We start from the raw sequence: 16,249 nt of genomic DNA, 5'->3' as shown, positions 1-16,249 counted from the left end.
TAAGTCAACATATTCTTATTATTATTATTAAAACTTTCGAAATAACAAAAGAATACACAAAGGGCTAAAGTTTTTTCCTTAAAATTTAGTTTTCTTAGAAAATTCCCCAAGGTCCGCGGATAAAGAACATAAAAATAAAGGGAAATGATATGAAAAAAGAAATAAAAAAAAGTTTCTTCAGCCAAGACATTTTACGCACCAACAAGAAATATTGTCACCAAACAATGCACGGTTCTGGTGTGAGCATAAATCCGGTCCAAAGGGCGTAATTAAAATGCGTAATAATAAACCCGGGTGGGGCGGGGTGGGGTGAGGTGAAAGGTAGTTTATGGGCTCGGCACACACACACACACACACACACACACACACTAAACAGATAAGGTTAGCTGGCATGCCCACGTTTCCGTGTCAATTCCCTTTAAAAGCAAACCGTTTTCAAAAGAATACAAGAGAAATATGGTAAGTGTGCGAATTATGTATAAAAATTATTCACAATTTTTTTTGCGTGTTCGATTCCTCGTTCACAAATGTAAATAAATAAAAGGGTGTCTGCTAAATAAAAGCTTTCTCGAACCAACCATAGACGGCTCACGTGAACTCAAACATGAAGCGTCATGAGATTTATGATACTTGTTTGTATAAGTTCTGAATAATTAAGCAGTGTGCTTGTCAATCATGGGTAGAATGTTGAACGTTACACGTTTGTAAAGTGCTGAAGCGCTTAACCAGCCTGTGATAGGTCATAAGCCCTGTAAATACCCAGGCTTTCATATTCTTCTTCATCTATGTTGAAATGTCAAAATTTATAAATAATAAATTATTATTTTACCACTATTCTCTCTACCTACCCCTACGAGTAAGCGGCGAATATATATATATATATATATATATATATATATATATATATATATATATATATATATATATATATATATATATATATATATATATATATATATTATATATGTGCGTGTGTGTGTGAGTTTGTTTGTGTGTGTACGTAGTACCAATTATCGAAAGTTGACACAACCCGCTGTATCTACTTTCCTTGTAACGTAGCCTTCAATCGCATCGTAAAAATATCTCAATGGGCCTTCGAGAGCACAGCCTCCCGGCAGCATCTCGGGTACGGCACACGGAGGGGCGGGTGGCAGGGCCGGCGGGGCGGGGCGGGGGTTGCCATGGCGACCGGCGCCAGCCTCCCCGAGACGGGCACCATCTCGGGGCGGACGCGTCCGATAATTCCCGCACGGCGATACCGGGAGAGCGGAAGAGTGTTATCTACCATACACGCGTACGAGGAACAATGTCTCGTGTCCCATAGCGAAAATCTACACGCTTCATTGGTACATTATTAGTTCTAACCTCGGAATAAGTAGTAATGATCTTGGTTAAGGCCCAATATACGATAAATCGCTCCTTAATTTTCAAACCCAGGTAACTTTTAACGTAATTGAATGTTTTGTTTAAAATACCGTTTTTAAAAAAAGTTTTCTTCGGAATAAATATGTGGTTCTGAAAAGTTATTGCAAGATAACAAGTTTAAAAAAATCTTGTTATTCTAAAAAAAATTATGCGCTGAATACGCATGTGGATACCTCTAGCGCAGCTGGTCGCGTACTGAATTATATATTTATTTGTATATGAGTTCCTCGGGGTTCCTATTTGGGGCCAGTATCATTTGTATTATTTGCCTCCATAGTATTATGATTAACGCGTTTGGCTTGGGTGCTGGAGGTCCCAGGTTCAAAAATATGGCTAACAAAATATTTTTTTCTAAAATTTATTGAATCACACCGAGAATGATACATTTATTTTATTTTTATCTATCATTATCATCATCATCATAATATCCAAGTCTTTATAAGCGCCCTTGAGGTAGTATTTTACAAAAATAGCGCTTTATAGATTATGACGAGGTCCAATAATACATCCGGCATACAATGTTTGCCCATTGATCAGCCCGGTAAAGCCTAATGTTTCAGCGGTAGGTTTGGGCGACCGCCACACAGCTATAGGTCTACGTGGTGTACCGGGCACCCACTGTGTGCTATGTAGTGTGTAGACTACACTTTACAGCAGTCACGCTAACAAACGGTCAATTTGTATCGGCCCATACCTACTACACGTACTCGTGACGTCAATAAGCTATTGTGACAACCTAAAAATAATCCATAAGAAAATTTTAAGAATGTCGTTTCGCTGATATATTTACAATTCTACGTATTTAAATTAAAACATGCCAAATTTTCTTTAGGCGATATAAAGGGCGAGACTTATGCCAATGACCCTGACATGTTTATGTGCAGATATTAAATAATACATTTAAATTAATATTAAGATAGTGTGTGATAATAATGATGGTGTGGAATGCTCTTCCACCAGCGAGGTGATCTTTAGCAAAAAAAAAACAAAAACGCATTTATTTGTCAAATCATTTCCACTATCTCCTTTTTCCCAATTCAATCCCAGTTAAGCGCCCTTGAGGAAGTATTTTACGAAAATGGCGCTACATAAATTATCCAAAATGGTTATTATAATTATTAATAGAGTGCAAACTGCATCAAATGTAGGCTGAAAAATTCGATGGAAATGCGTATATGAATAATTGTGGCATTATTTTATTACAAACGTTATTTCATTGAGTAATCAATAATTTTTGTCACATACTACTTTTGCATTGATTTCTTCGAATAATGGTTTAAACAAATATATTTTTTTACATGCGTCAGAAGTGTCAGAAAAGTAATAAAAATTATGTTCAAACGAGTGATTTACTCATTGTTGTATTTTTTGTTTGTTTTATAAGTCCTTGGCCTACTATTCATTTCTGAAAAATGACATATGATTCGAGAGAAGAACCTCATAATCATTATTTATCATATTTGCATTATTTTTATTAAAAAAATCGTCTTTCCATACATATTGAATGTAAATTGTATATTCCATAACTGTGCATATTTGTCACTTTACGTAGTGTGTCAATTAGTTAGCGCTTCTGGCTAACATGTTAGAGGTCCCAGGTTCGATTCCTAAGGGTGGGTAAAATAAATATTAGTGGTTCTCCACTGCAATATTGATTAAATATCACCCGGACTGGTACGTGAAGCGCAGGACTTCCCCTTTGGTTTCATGTAAATACCGAACTATAACAATGGATAAATATGATGCAGTGCCCTATGTACCATTGGGTGCCCTATGTACCATCACAAATTCCTTTCAAATGACATAGTATTCGGTACTTAATAAGGTACTTAAGAGTATTCTTACCCAGTCTCAATTTACAAAACTGGAACAGTTATCCGGTGTGGCTATTTGTAGATAAATTTCAAAGCGATATAATCATTTTTTAAAAAGGATACATTTCTTGGAAGAAGTCGAGGTGGGGCGGTTGCAGGATGTCCAAAGCTGACAGGACCTGTAAAAAAAACATAAATTTAACTTGAAATGACGTACAACAATGTCGAGAAAAATATGAACATTCAAAAGGAAACTTGACAGCGTGTTATTATTAGACGAGCCCACGGGCAAATTTCAAACCAAAAATAATTCACGTATGTTGCTTTTTTTCATATTCTCAGAATTGTGTTTAACCGAATTTATCGTGCGTTAAATAAATTAAGTTGTAAATAAGCAAACGTATTTAAGGTCGTAAAACCTTTATGCGCAAATAATATATTTACCCCCATGGCATTTTATTGTGTGCCTTAGCTACTAGCGACTGAAAATGTAAAAAAATGTTCCACGGATATTACCGTAAATCATTTTTTAAATTTAAATGCTCAAAGGATTATGGATTAGGACGTGTGTAAAGTGATCACTTTACACACGTCCAACATTCACCTTTCTACCCATAATTGACAATCACACAACTCAATTTTTGCCACTCCTATTTGATCAATCTCATGACACATTACATATAAGTTCACAAAAGCCATCAATGTAGGGACTGAGACTTATTTAGCGGAGACACTTTTATTTGGATGTGTTTTTTCACTCAATCCCAACATAAATTATGAATATCTCCAATGTTGAGTAAACTCATAAATTTACAAATAAAATGTTAATGTTAATAAAATCTAAACATTATAAACAAAATAAGTAGTTTTATGATTTTTTAATATACTTTTTTAAGCAAATAATCAAATAATTAGGAAAAATAAATCCATTAATAAAAGTTTTCTAATGACTTGTAAATTTTAAATATCACCGCGAAGCTTTACTTGAAAAATACCAATGTTTTCAATTGAAGCATATATACAGCAGTGCGAAATTTGAGTAATATACGATCAATCATTGGTAATGTGGGGAATCTTGCATATTGTTCACTTAAACCAGCCAACGACAGGTCGTGATCCCTGTTAATTTCTAGACGTCTATATTTAAAAATGTCCGCCTCCGTAGTGTAATGATCAGCACGCTCGGCTACCGTTCTGGAGGTCCCGGGTTCGATTCCCAGGGGGGGGTCAAATAAATATAAGTGATTTTTTCACTGTAATACTTATTCAATATTACCCTGGACTGGTACCTGAAGCGGAGGGCTGATCACCTTTCCTTCATGTGTAAACGATCAAGATAACACTGCGTTTATATGAAGCAGTGCCCTATGCACCATTGGGGTGCGGATAAGGGTTTTATTATTATTATATTTAAAAAAACTTAGTTCTTAATAACTAGTCCAAAGCAGAGTGGAACTGAATAAACAGCTTACTGCGACCGAATTCTCACACATTTCATTAAAATTATAATTAACTTTATTCAAATATTCCGCAGAGGAATGAATCAAAATGTTTAATTTAACTTTAAATAAATTAAGTCGCACAAAACTGTAATGGAAAAATAAGCATGAGTAGTGTTGTTGCTTTTGTTCTTTTACGCCCACCGACCAAACTGCTAACAGCATATAAAGAACCCTACAACAAGTATTGTTTGATTCTAGATTTACCGTCCACAAAGACGGAGCCGAGATATATGTTATATTACAAATTAAACTTTATTTAAATGACACATACAATAGGTATATATATATTTTTTTTATAAAAAAAGATAAATATTTGTGTTTTTATTATTTACAAAAATATTTAAATTTCATACTATTTCTGTGAGCCTAAACGTCTCATTATTAGAAATAGGTATCAAATTGTAGTAGAGTGGTCTCGAACCGAGAAACTCTGACTTAAGAGTCCACAACCCGACACAACATATTTATATATATATATATATATATATATATATATATATATATATATATATATATATATATATATATATATATATATATATATATATATATATATATATATGTATATATATATATATATATATATATATATATATATATATATATATATATATATATATATATATATATATATATATATATATATATATATATATATATATATATATATATATATATATATATATATATATATATATATATATATATATATATATATATATATATATATATATATATATATATATATATATATATATATATATATATATATATATGTATATATATATATATATATATATATATATATATATATATATATATATATATATATATATGTATATATACATATATATATATATATATATATATATATATATATATATATATATATGTATGTATATATATATATATATATATATATATATATATATATATATATATATATATATATATATATATATATATATATATATATATATATATATAAATATATATATATATATATATATATATATATATATATATATATATATATATATATATATATATATATATATATATATATATATATATATATATATATATATATATATATATATATATATATATATATATATATATATATATATATATATATATATATATATATATATATATATATATATATATATATATATATATATATATATATATATATATATATATATATATATATATATATATATATATATATATATATATATATATATAAATAAGGCTTTTTGGCCACTGGTCAAATAAAAGTGGTGAAAGCCACTGGTCCAATAAAAGTGGGTAAATAAATAAATAAGTAAAAAACACCGTATAGTTGTTTTATTATATAAAATGCAGTTACACCAAGAAATGTCAGTGTAAAATTCAAATCTATTTTACAAATAAGGAGAATATTTTTTTTTTTTTATGGATATTGCATTTGAAAAGCATTGTACACTTTTGGTTATGGGAATATAACAATTTCCCTCTTATTCATCGTTCGGTTTTGTGTAATACTACATAAAACTTTACTTCACGAATAGCGGTGTCTGAATAACAATTCCCTCATTTGGTCAATTGTTTAGTCAGTTATCAGTCTATAACTGACCTGATGGAGGAACGGTAAAATTTTAGAAGGAAGTAGAGTTTTAAGAGAACGATAAATGATAAGGAGTATTTAAAAATATATATTAGATTAACCTTCGATTACTAAACTTTTCTACGAGTGACGTTGTCACTAAAAATTCGTAAAAAATACGTCATAGAAATATAACAAAAACTTTTATTAATTAAGAAGAAAAAGAAACATTATTAAGGTTTAAAAGATAACGTTATAATGAAAAAAACGGTACATTTGGAAGGTACTGTGAAGCAGGGGGTGCGGAATGACGCGAACATAGTTTTTTCCAGGAATCGTCATTTAGGCGTCGTAATTTTTACGATAGTTTAGTATTCTAGGGTTAAATAAGTGTGTATTGATTTTGAAACGAATTATATGGAATATTTCAGATTATTGAGGTCTCGCATATTCGCGTGCGATTCTTCCGTAGGGAGTACAAAGATAGGTTTTATTGGCTTACGTTTTCATGTTTGAAGAAGCACAGCATCTTGAGTTCCCGGAACACCCGTTTGGATGAGACGAGGGATTGGAAGACGTTGGGTAGCTTCTTCAGCGCCACTCTTCTGCCGTCCCGAGGGTCCGTCACAGCCCTAAAACAAGACAAATACAGCATTAACATAAAATGTTTTTATGTATTTTGTTAAAATATAAAACACAATACACATTAATACATTTCAACAATAGTTATGGAGCTGAAAAAAACCGAGAGGGGAAGTAAAGAGAAAAGATCTCCCTCTTTTCAGCCTGAAATATTATGCCTCTCTCCAGGGATGGGCTTGCAGAAGAAAAGCTCCGAACTAAGAGAATACTTTTTTAATTTAAATTTTACTTGGTAAATACCACTTTTTTTAAAATCTATCTTGCCACGTATTTTGACGCATTCTGCGTCATTTTCACACATCCTGTACGGCGTGGATAAAAAAAATGAATTGATATTACCACAAAGTGAGTCCAAATCAACAGTCTCTATATCAATTTATTCAAATTAAAAACTGTCGTATGTATTTCCAGGGGAAAACTACGTGAAATGACATAGAAAACGTAAAATCTAAAAATACTTCGCTGAGTGTATTTTATTATTGAATTGCACGTTAAATAAGGGTCCCAATCGACTGTCGATAAAATTGCTAATGATTACGTCACTGATGCGCACCGATGAGCACCAGTTGCGTAAAAGTGATATTTTATTGTCAATTTAATTGACAGCCGCGAAGATGCTTAAGAATACGTGGATAAAAATGGTTTTATTGAAAGTTAAAACTGATTGCCGTTTTCCATGAAATGGTAGTCTAAATGAACATTACCTGCAGAAACGGTGACTTATAATATGGAGATTGACGAAACTAGCACCTAGTATTAAGATTATTTGTCACCCATTCATTTGTGCAAGTGCATTTTAATATTATGACCTTTAAAATATTATAACTTTACATTTTATTTATTGTTATGTTCTTTATATGTATACGTGTTTTGTTATTGCTTACGTTGTATGTTAATTGTTTAGTGTTATTATCAAAATATTCCAGACTGAGTAAATAATGATTCATTATAACACAATACCTAGTTATTACGTAATAATTAACCTTATAAACGCTATCTTCATTTCGTGCAATTAAATAAAAACAAAACAATATTTTTTTGCTAAACAAACTTAATTAAACTAAATATTAATTTAAATACTATCGCCGTGTAAAACAAACAACTCTTATGTATATATTTTCATATTTTGTATGACATTTTGGGAGATCGAATCACGTAAATTAATCAACATCAAGCATGATATAGTGTCCAGTTACTGTTGAATGAGAACTTATCACAAAAAAGTGTGAAATTGCGGGCCTTGAAAGGTTTCCGCGCTAAAAAGAATGCCTATTAAGTCCAATTTCAATTTCAACATTCAACGTAAGAAACTTTAAACATGAAGTGTAAACGTGATTCAGTTACTAAACTGTGCACAAAGTTGCTATTTTGGTCTTACAAAGAAAACAAACAATTTGCCGATTGAAAACCATCCTAAAACGGACACCAATACGCTACAGCACTGTGTGTATTTAGCGTATTTTACATACTATAAGACGAACCATTATTTTTAAGTAATTTATTTTTGTAAAAAACATTTTTGTACTATTTTTATGATCTGATTGAAGACTAAAAATCTCAGTTTATAAAACCGATCTGACCTTTGAATTCCCTGAAAATCATCATCTGAACTTTGCAAAGGTCGCGAAAACTAATACATTTTTAAGTAAGACTGTCGAGACTTCTACAAATTAAACACTTGACATTTTCATATTGAGGCCCAGTATTCGTTAAGTCGCAACTAAATTTTCTCTAAATCCAGGTAACATTTTAGCAATTGATTTTTTCTTAAAACACGGTTTTTGCATTGAAAAAATAAGTTTTTTTTAAATAATTACGTGTACGGTTTTTGAAAAGAGACTTATTGTAAGGTCAGGAGTTAGAAAAAATCTAAATATATTCTAAAAACAGAAAAAATAAATTTTAAAATCGGACGCGGAAAGATGTGTTACCTCTACGGCGGTCGGCCGGTGAATTCTGTGTAGCGTTATATCCCCTTAATGCCGAGTATACGACGCGCCTGAATTTTGGAGGCAATTTTTCGAAAGTAAAAAGTGCGTCTTATAGTCCGTAAAATACAGTACTGCAAAGGATGTTGAAATATGGGAAAATCAAAGTTTACATGATTATATTTTTAAAAAAATCTGTACAGTGTGCATTCGTAATGAATACGAGCTCGCTAACTGTTATTCAAATTGTCCTCAAAGGCCAATCAAATAAATTAAACACATTGTTTTCTTGAAAATATAACACATTTTTACAAAACAGGAAACAATAAAAACGCTATTTTTAAAACGCTATGTGTGCAACTAGTCATATAGGTAACGGTTAATATTTCACTCTAAGGAAATCATTTTGAAAACAGGATGTAGATAATGCTAATTCCAATACTAAAAATAATAAAGCAGACATAATTGACAATAGTCAGCTGACTAATTAAATTAATACCCGTATTCAGAGATATAGTTGATATTTGACCTTGTAAAGAAAAGTCGATATAAAAAAAGAGTTTAGACCGATTTTTACCTCCTGTATTCTACCCTCAACCAGTTGAAACCATAATTAATCTAGTAAATTGCCAATGCTCTTTATTCCATGTGCTAAAATTCAATTTGAACGCAGCCCAGTTTCGTAGTACACTAAACGAAATTTACAACGATAATAATCAGAAATTTAAAATATTTCTCGCACTTTCTCTATCCTGTAAGAAAAAGAAGTCGGTTGAGTTGGTTTTTTATTGGTGGAAATAATCCGTCTATATAAAACCTTTTTCGGTTCCCCTTTGCACTTGAAAGTTTTTTGGTACGTGCAAACCACTTACTAAATAAAATACCGTAACTTTCATAAGTTACAGTTATCTGTATAATTTTACTATTGTATAGAAAACTAAATATATAATATAACATTATAAATATAATTAGATTTTGTTTTTTTTTGTTGCCATAGCGGCGGCACTCGAGTAATACGGTAACTATTCATGTCGCCCCTATGGCGGCACTCGAGTGGTAAGGGTTAAATTAATACATATTGTTTTACTTAATAAAAATGTGAAACACACGCGATACCTTGTATACTAAAAATAACGTTTAGATAGAGTGAAGACGAGTGACATAATATGATTGCGTTTTTTACTGTAAAATAATTATTTTTAACATAATAACATAACTTTTATACAATGCCCCAAAAATAAGAAATAAAATTTTTATCATGAAGATTTCTTTGTGTGAAGCATTTTCCATATTTGACCTTTACGTTTCCATACGTATATTACGCAGATCACAGTCTTTGTTACAAATGACCAACACATTATAAGCGTTGAATCGTGTTTGCGAATATGTTTGAAAAGTGTTCACGTCGTTCGAAATCTGGAAGCGGAATGACAACAATTTGGCAGGCAATAAAATTTACATAATGCAGTCGAGTCGTTGCAACGGCTTTAAAAGTTGAAACAGAGGTCAACCAAAGCAGGCTTCTCAATGGGAATAGGCCGTGGCGGACATTCGAACCATGCTGTGGTAAAAAGAACTCGAGAATGAACAAAACAAAGTCGTTTGCGCCATTACCACAAACACCATTGCACCATGGCACACTAATAAAACATCTGAGTATTACTTTGAGCATTTCACTAGAGAATGAAATATTGTACTTATAAGCATTTTGTACACAACACTTAAATAGACAACCAAAAATTTCACCGAGGAATTGACGTTCCATCCTCTCTGCAGTGGCAACGCGTGATAGTAGTGGTAGCAGTAGTAATAATAAAAATATCATAGAAAAACTTATACTCTTTGTAATTGAACATCTCTAATAGATAGCATGGATGCGAAGGAGGCAGGAAGGATGTAGGAGTGTATGTCAGGACAGAAATGTTTGGCGTTCCATCCTCTCTGCCAACCCTGAAGTGGTCGGCTGTCCAAACTCAAAACACAGTAAGGGACATTTTTTGCAGTACGTTTTTTTGCATTTTAGACTAAGTAGATTCTACTTAGTCCAAATATGCAAAAAAAAACGTACTACAAAAAAAGTCCCTTACTGTGTTTTTAGTTTGGACAGCCGTGATGTTGAACGGCTTAATGGTAGTAGTAGTAGTAGTAGTAGTAGTAATAGTAGTAAGAAAGAATATCATAGAAAACTGGTATTTTTGTTGTTGAATATCTCTAGACCTGGATAATGGATGGCCCTTGTCGATTTTACATAATCGCCGCCAGCAGCGAACACTAAGCACAAGGCACGATAATTACTCCAGGGAGGGCGCGGGGAGGTACGGGCCCCTCACAAGGCGGCGCGGTCACACACATATGACCAGTACGGTTCTACTAAATCTTTACGTCCTGCTGCGAACTAGCGAGGCTGTGCGCCGCTGGTACCGAACGGGTTGAAAAATAGCGTCGTCCAATAAACCTACAATACAACGCCGCAATAAAAAGATTCCTGATTTATGTTCCGCGTCTCGCAGAGGAACTAGTTATCCAGTATTTGATTACATCTAACTAACTTACTGGATAATATTAATTGAATAAGATACCCTGAACTCTTTACCCGAAGCGGAGGAATGGTCAACTTTCCTTAATGTGTTAATTTACACGTTTTAGCCAACATTACAGGGGTCAGCTTTAGGGCGCTTTGGTTCTGAAATTGTACAAAGTAACGCCTAGAAGAAAATATTTGCATTTGATTTCGCAAAAAAAAATATAATTCGGTGCTATTACAGTCAATCGATCGAATTAATTTAACATTCTGCCTGATATGATTGTCGATTGTCGCCCTAGGAAGTGAATTGTACTTAAAACATATAAAAGTAAATTGTACTTGTAGTTAAAACATGTAAGATATCAAAAGGAGATTATTAAACCAAATCTTAAAGGGTTAATTTACCGATGAAAACTTTTACAAACTTTTACCCTTACTTAACCCCATCCCGATTCTCGACTTAAATCTTAACTAATTCTAAATTTTAATTAAAACGGGATCAGCAACAAAGGCAGCCGAGTGCTAGAGAAATAACTGAAGTTTGTGTTGCTTAAAAACTTTTCCTATATAATATAACACAATTTCACTTTCTGTGTATTTAAGGGTTATATTAAGTGATTTTGTTCAGAAACGTATAAAAGCAAGTAATATGGCTAGTATATATATCGACCGCTTGCCTAACGATTTTGTAAGATAATTTCGTTTTAGAAAATTTACTCAAAATAAATGTACGCATGACCTCGATAAAAAAATCGCACACTGGAATAACCGGAAGAAATTCAGATCGCCGCGAAGTCTATGATTTTATTGTCACATTATGCGTATATTTATTTTCAGTAGATTTATTAAAACGAATGACTATTAACCCAACTGGTGTTTTAACAACATTTTACCGGGTAAAGGGTCGATGTCATTCTAGTAAAAAAAAAACAGAAAATTCTATGTACGCATATTGAAAAATATAGTACCGAGAGTATAAAGCTAAGCGAATAGATTATATAAGACATAAATGTACTGGAAAGCATCACAAAAAATTACTCGAAACTCATCTTAAAATGGATACAGAGGTAGCATTAGCATTTCATGTAAGTCGGATAACCCAGAAAAGACGTAGAAAATCGTAGCAAAAATAAATATTTTTTAATTTTAAATAATTGGATAAATCGTCTCTATTTAAATTATTTGCGTTTTTTAAACAAAACGATCGAATCAATCTTTTAGCTCCTTATTTTAAAACGTCATAATAATTCGCGTAAAATATACAACGTAACAACAAAATACAATAAAGATCTTTGTTCTTAAATGCATTTTATCCGAGTAGGGGGGAGCTTTTCTAAAAATGACGATGTATGCCAGCCGGTAAGCTATAGTGCTATAGCTGTGACGTCCAAGTAGCGTGGGGAAGGTCAGGAGCCGGGAGCCGGGAGTCGGGAGCCGGGAGACGGCAGACGGGAGGACGACCTAGTTGCGGAGAACGATAAAGGAAATGTCACAAGGATGGGAGGAAAGCAAGAATGTACTTTGTCCGGGCTATTTATTATTTAAAAGGTACAATAAAAGTCCATTTGCAGAGTGAATCAAAGCCAAGGACTATTATTTACGTCACAATGAAAATTTAACTGTATACATCTTGCGATTCTCACTAAACAAAGGACTTTCTCTTCTTGGTGATCTTACACTCGTACTCATCCTAATTTTAAATTATTCAATATCTCAATTTTCCATGAAATATAATTGGAAATACGGAAATTTTAGAGGAGTCTCAACTTGATATGAAACATGTATCATTCTTCCTTTTTTATGAAAGAATATGGAAATCAGAGCATCCCAGTGCTTACGACCTGGCATTTGGCTTACTTAAGCGATCACTTTATACACTTGTGTAACGTTCACCATTCTGCCTTTTATTAAACATCCATATTGCGTAACATGAAGCCTTTAAAATTGACACCTCATCCGTAAGGTGAATAATCCTGTGTCCGATATAATAATAATATTTATATTGGAAAGAAGAGGCTGTTGAGTGAATATGTTATTTAGAATATATAAGTAATACGGTAAAAAGTTCTCGTGGCTATAGCTCGAAGAGAAAACTGAAAGAAAAGGAAGAGCATTATTAGCAAACAATGGAGAAGACAAAGCGTACTCCACATTTCCATAGAGTGAGAGACAAAAAGATTCAAGTTCTTGAAAACTATCACATTACGAGATATAAAGGAAACACGTTGTCACGGCTATAAATGCGCAACCATTCTATTTCATTTTTCATTTTTTAATTTCAAAGAAATATTGGTTTTTACCGAGTTTTAGACACGTGTTTAGATGTATTCCTCGTCATTTTAAAACAATGCATCAATTTTCTTTTTTATTTGCAACTTGTTTCAATTAGGTAATCATTCGACAAAGGCTTTGAATGCGATTCGATTAACCATCGACATATCGGTTGTTGACGTCCAAGTTGACTTCATTCATTATTGAAACTGTTTCATTTGTGGTTTCTGCGTCTGTTCTAGCGGTCATTTATCGAACAAAAAACGTTGAGGGCCTTTAAAATTTCTAATCAACTAAGATGATTATGGCAAAAAATCGGGAGATGCGATCTTCTATTATAAATTGCTCAACTCACACATTGATTCGCCGAAATTGATGGTAAGTATATATATGCTTTAGAGTTCCCAGTCGGATCACCAGGCAACTGACTTCTTAGCGCTTTCCACGAGTAGAACAAACTCTTAACAAAGTTATAATTTTTTATCGCTCATCTAAATTGGTCAACGATGAACATGGGGATTATGCGTCACTCAATTTTGGATGTTTTACAAAAAAAACACGGGGATTTTGATGTTCACTCGACATTGTCAGCACTGAGATCATTTACATTGTAAGTCGACATCTATATCGTGATGTGTCCCACGTTCAGTACAATTTATCTCGGACTTGAGCTTTGGTCTTTCCCCTTTTCCCTTGTCCTTCCTTCCGTCCCTCTTCCAGATATTTTTACAAATGTATAATTTTGTAATTGGAACAGCACAAGTAATTATTTTGTAATACTCAACTTGATGTACTGTTCTGTTAAAGTCCCCAATAAAATAAAATTACAATTAAACTGTCTCTTGTAGCGTCAGTTGGGAGTGGAATTACTAAGGCGTTGCGAATAGGTCAAGTTTCCCAGGAAGATCTGAGGGTCGCTGTGAACAGTAGTGGCTGCACTAAGGAATGCGCTACAACGGGTGTACCAGTCCCGCGGTCAGCACTAATGGGAACGTCCATTAGTTACGTAAGAACACAACACAGCGCGGGAGATGCCGCTCTATTGGACGTTCAAGCCCAATGAAATAGCTCGAGAAAATTCTTTATCACCGAGTGCGTGAGACGTGTGAATGATGTTTGGTCATTTTTTTAAAGTAAATTAACCGCATAAATACTTTGATTTATTGAAAAGGATGAAACGCCCTACGCATATCAGGACATATATAAAAAATTATCAACCTAACGTAGGTACAAAAGAGTTGTGTATCTAAATGTTTGCTCAGATTTTAGAATTTTCATATATTTACAAAAAAGGACCTAAAGATAAATATAAAAAACTGTTCATCGTATTTTTTCCTAATTAACATTTATGACTGCATACGCATATTTTATCAAATTAAATTATGCATTTAAAATTTCCAACTTAAAAATTCTGTAAATACACATCTTTACAAAAACTATTGTAAAAAAAAGTAACACACGTGCAATAAATTATTTCATTGATTGATTCAGCAGTCACTTTGCGTATAAATATCTAACCATTTTTAATTAATATATTATTAGATTGAAACCAATATTTTTAGCTTTTCCACTTTATTTTTATTTGACCAGCGACCGGGTTTCGTCGTGACCGACATCATCAGACTGGTCTGATGATGTCGATGACATCAGACCAGTCTGATGATGTCGGTCACGACGAAACCCGGTCGCTGGTCAAATAAAAATAAAGTGGAAAAGCTAAAAATATTGGTTTCAATCTAATAATATATTAAAAATGCAATTCCATCACGAAGTGTCAGTGGATAATATAAATCCATTTTTAATTGATAAATACCACTTTTTCTTAAAATCCACTACGACGCGTGATTCGATGCATTTCGCATCATTTCATACGGTGTTTGAAAATGTGTCATAATATGTAGATTTTAAGAAATAGTGGTAATTTACCAAGTAAAGTGAAAAAACAATAAATTTGAATTGAAAAATCAAACGTAGTGTTGATGTTATTTAGTAGTAATAGTGAACTGGCGTTATAGGCGTTATCAGAGGTGTGAACGAACAACAGTGATTATGCGAATAATCAAATCCGAACGTGGCGTACGTACGATTCACTGTAACGTTTGAATAAAGGTGACAAGTTGCACCATCTGACATTGAACAAGGCAGGGAGACATTGTTTCACTCTAATCGACGTGAATCCTTATTGACTATTGTTAATCCAATAACTTATAAAACCTGGTCGACCGTATTTGCAGCATAAAGGTGTTTATCAGGGTCAACCGGGCTACATTTGCAAAAATTATATTTACACAAAAGAAATAACAAAGCACATATATATCGAGAATATAATATATATATATATATATATATATATATATATATATATATATATATATATATATATATATATATATATATATATATATATATATATATATATATATATATATATATATATATATATATATATACACACATATATATATATATATATATATATATATATATATATATATATATATATACACACATATATATATATATATATATATATATATATATATATATATATA

General features: G+C 32.1%; 1 protein-coding gene across 4 annotated transcripts in view; it reads right to left on the bottom strand.

The window, feature by feature from the left end:
* The window catches only part of nmo (serine/threonine-protein kinase nemo), a 122,903-nt gene that overhangs the window by 42,035 nt on the left and 64,619 nt on the right, over nucleotides 1–16,249 (bottom strand). For all 4 annotated transcript variants that reach the window (XR_015837357.1, XR_015837358.1, XM_088257860.1 and 1 more), the window contains exons 2-3: nucleotides 6,835–6,964; nucleotides 3,363–3,418 (exon numbers count right to left, since the gene is read on the bottom strand). Coding sequence is in view for 2 of the 4 variants with exons in the window: in XM_088257860.1 (XP_088113986.1) it covers nucleotides 3,363–3,418; nucleotides 6,835–6,964 (186 nt within the window). In the remaining 2 variants the exon portion in view is untranslated. The remainder of the gene's footprint in view (nucleotides 1–3,362; nucleotides 3,419–6,834; nucleotides 6,965–16,249) is intronic.

Source organism: Brachycentrus maculatus, unplaced genomic scaffold (assembly GCF_059751285.1).
Source record: "Brachycentrus maculatus isolate JH-2025_06_01 unplaced genomic scaffold, ASM5975128v1 h1tg000088l, whole genome shotgun sequence".
NCBI classification, from domain to species: domain Eukaryota; kingdom Metazoa; phylum Arthropoda; class Insecta; order Trichoptera; family Brachycentridae; genus Brachycentrus; species Brachycentrus maculatus.
This window is presented reverse-complemented; position numbering and strand designations above follow the sequence as displayed.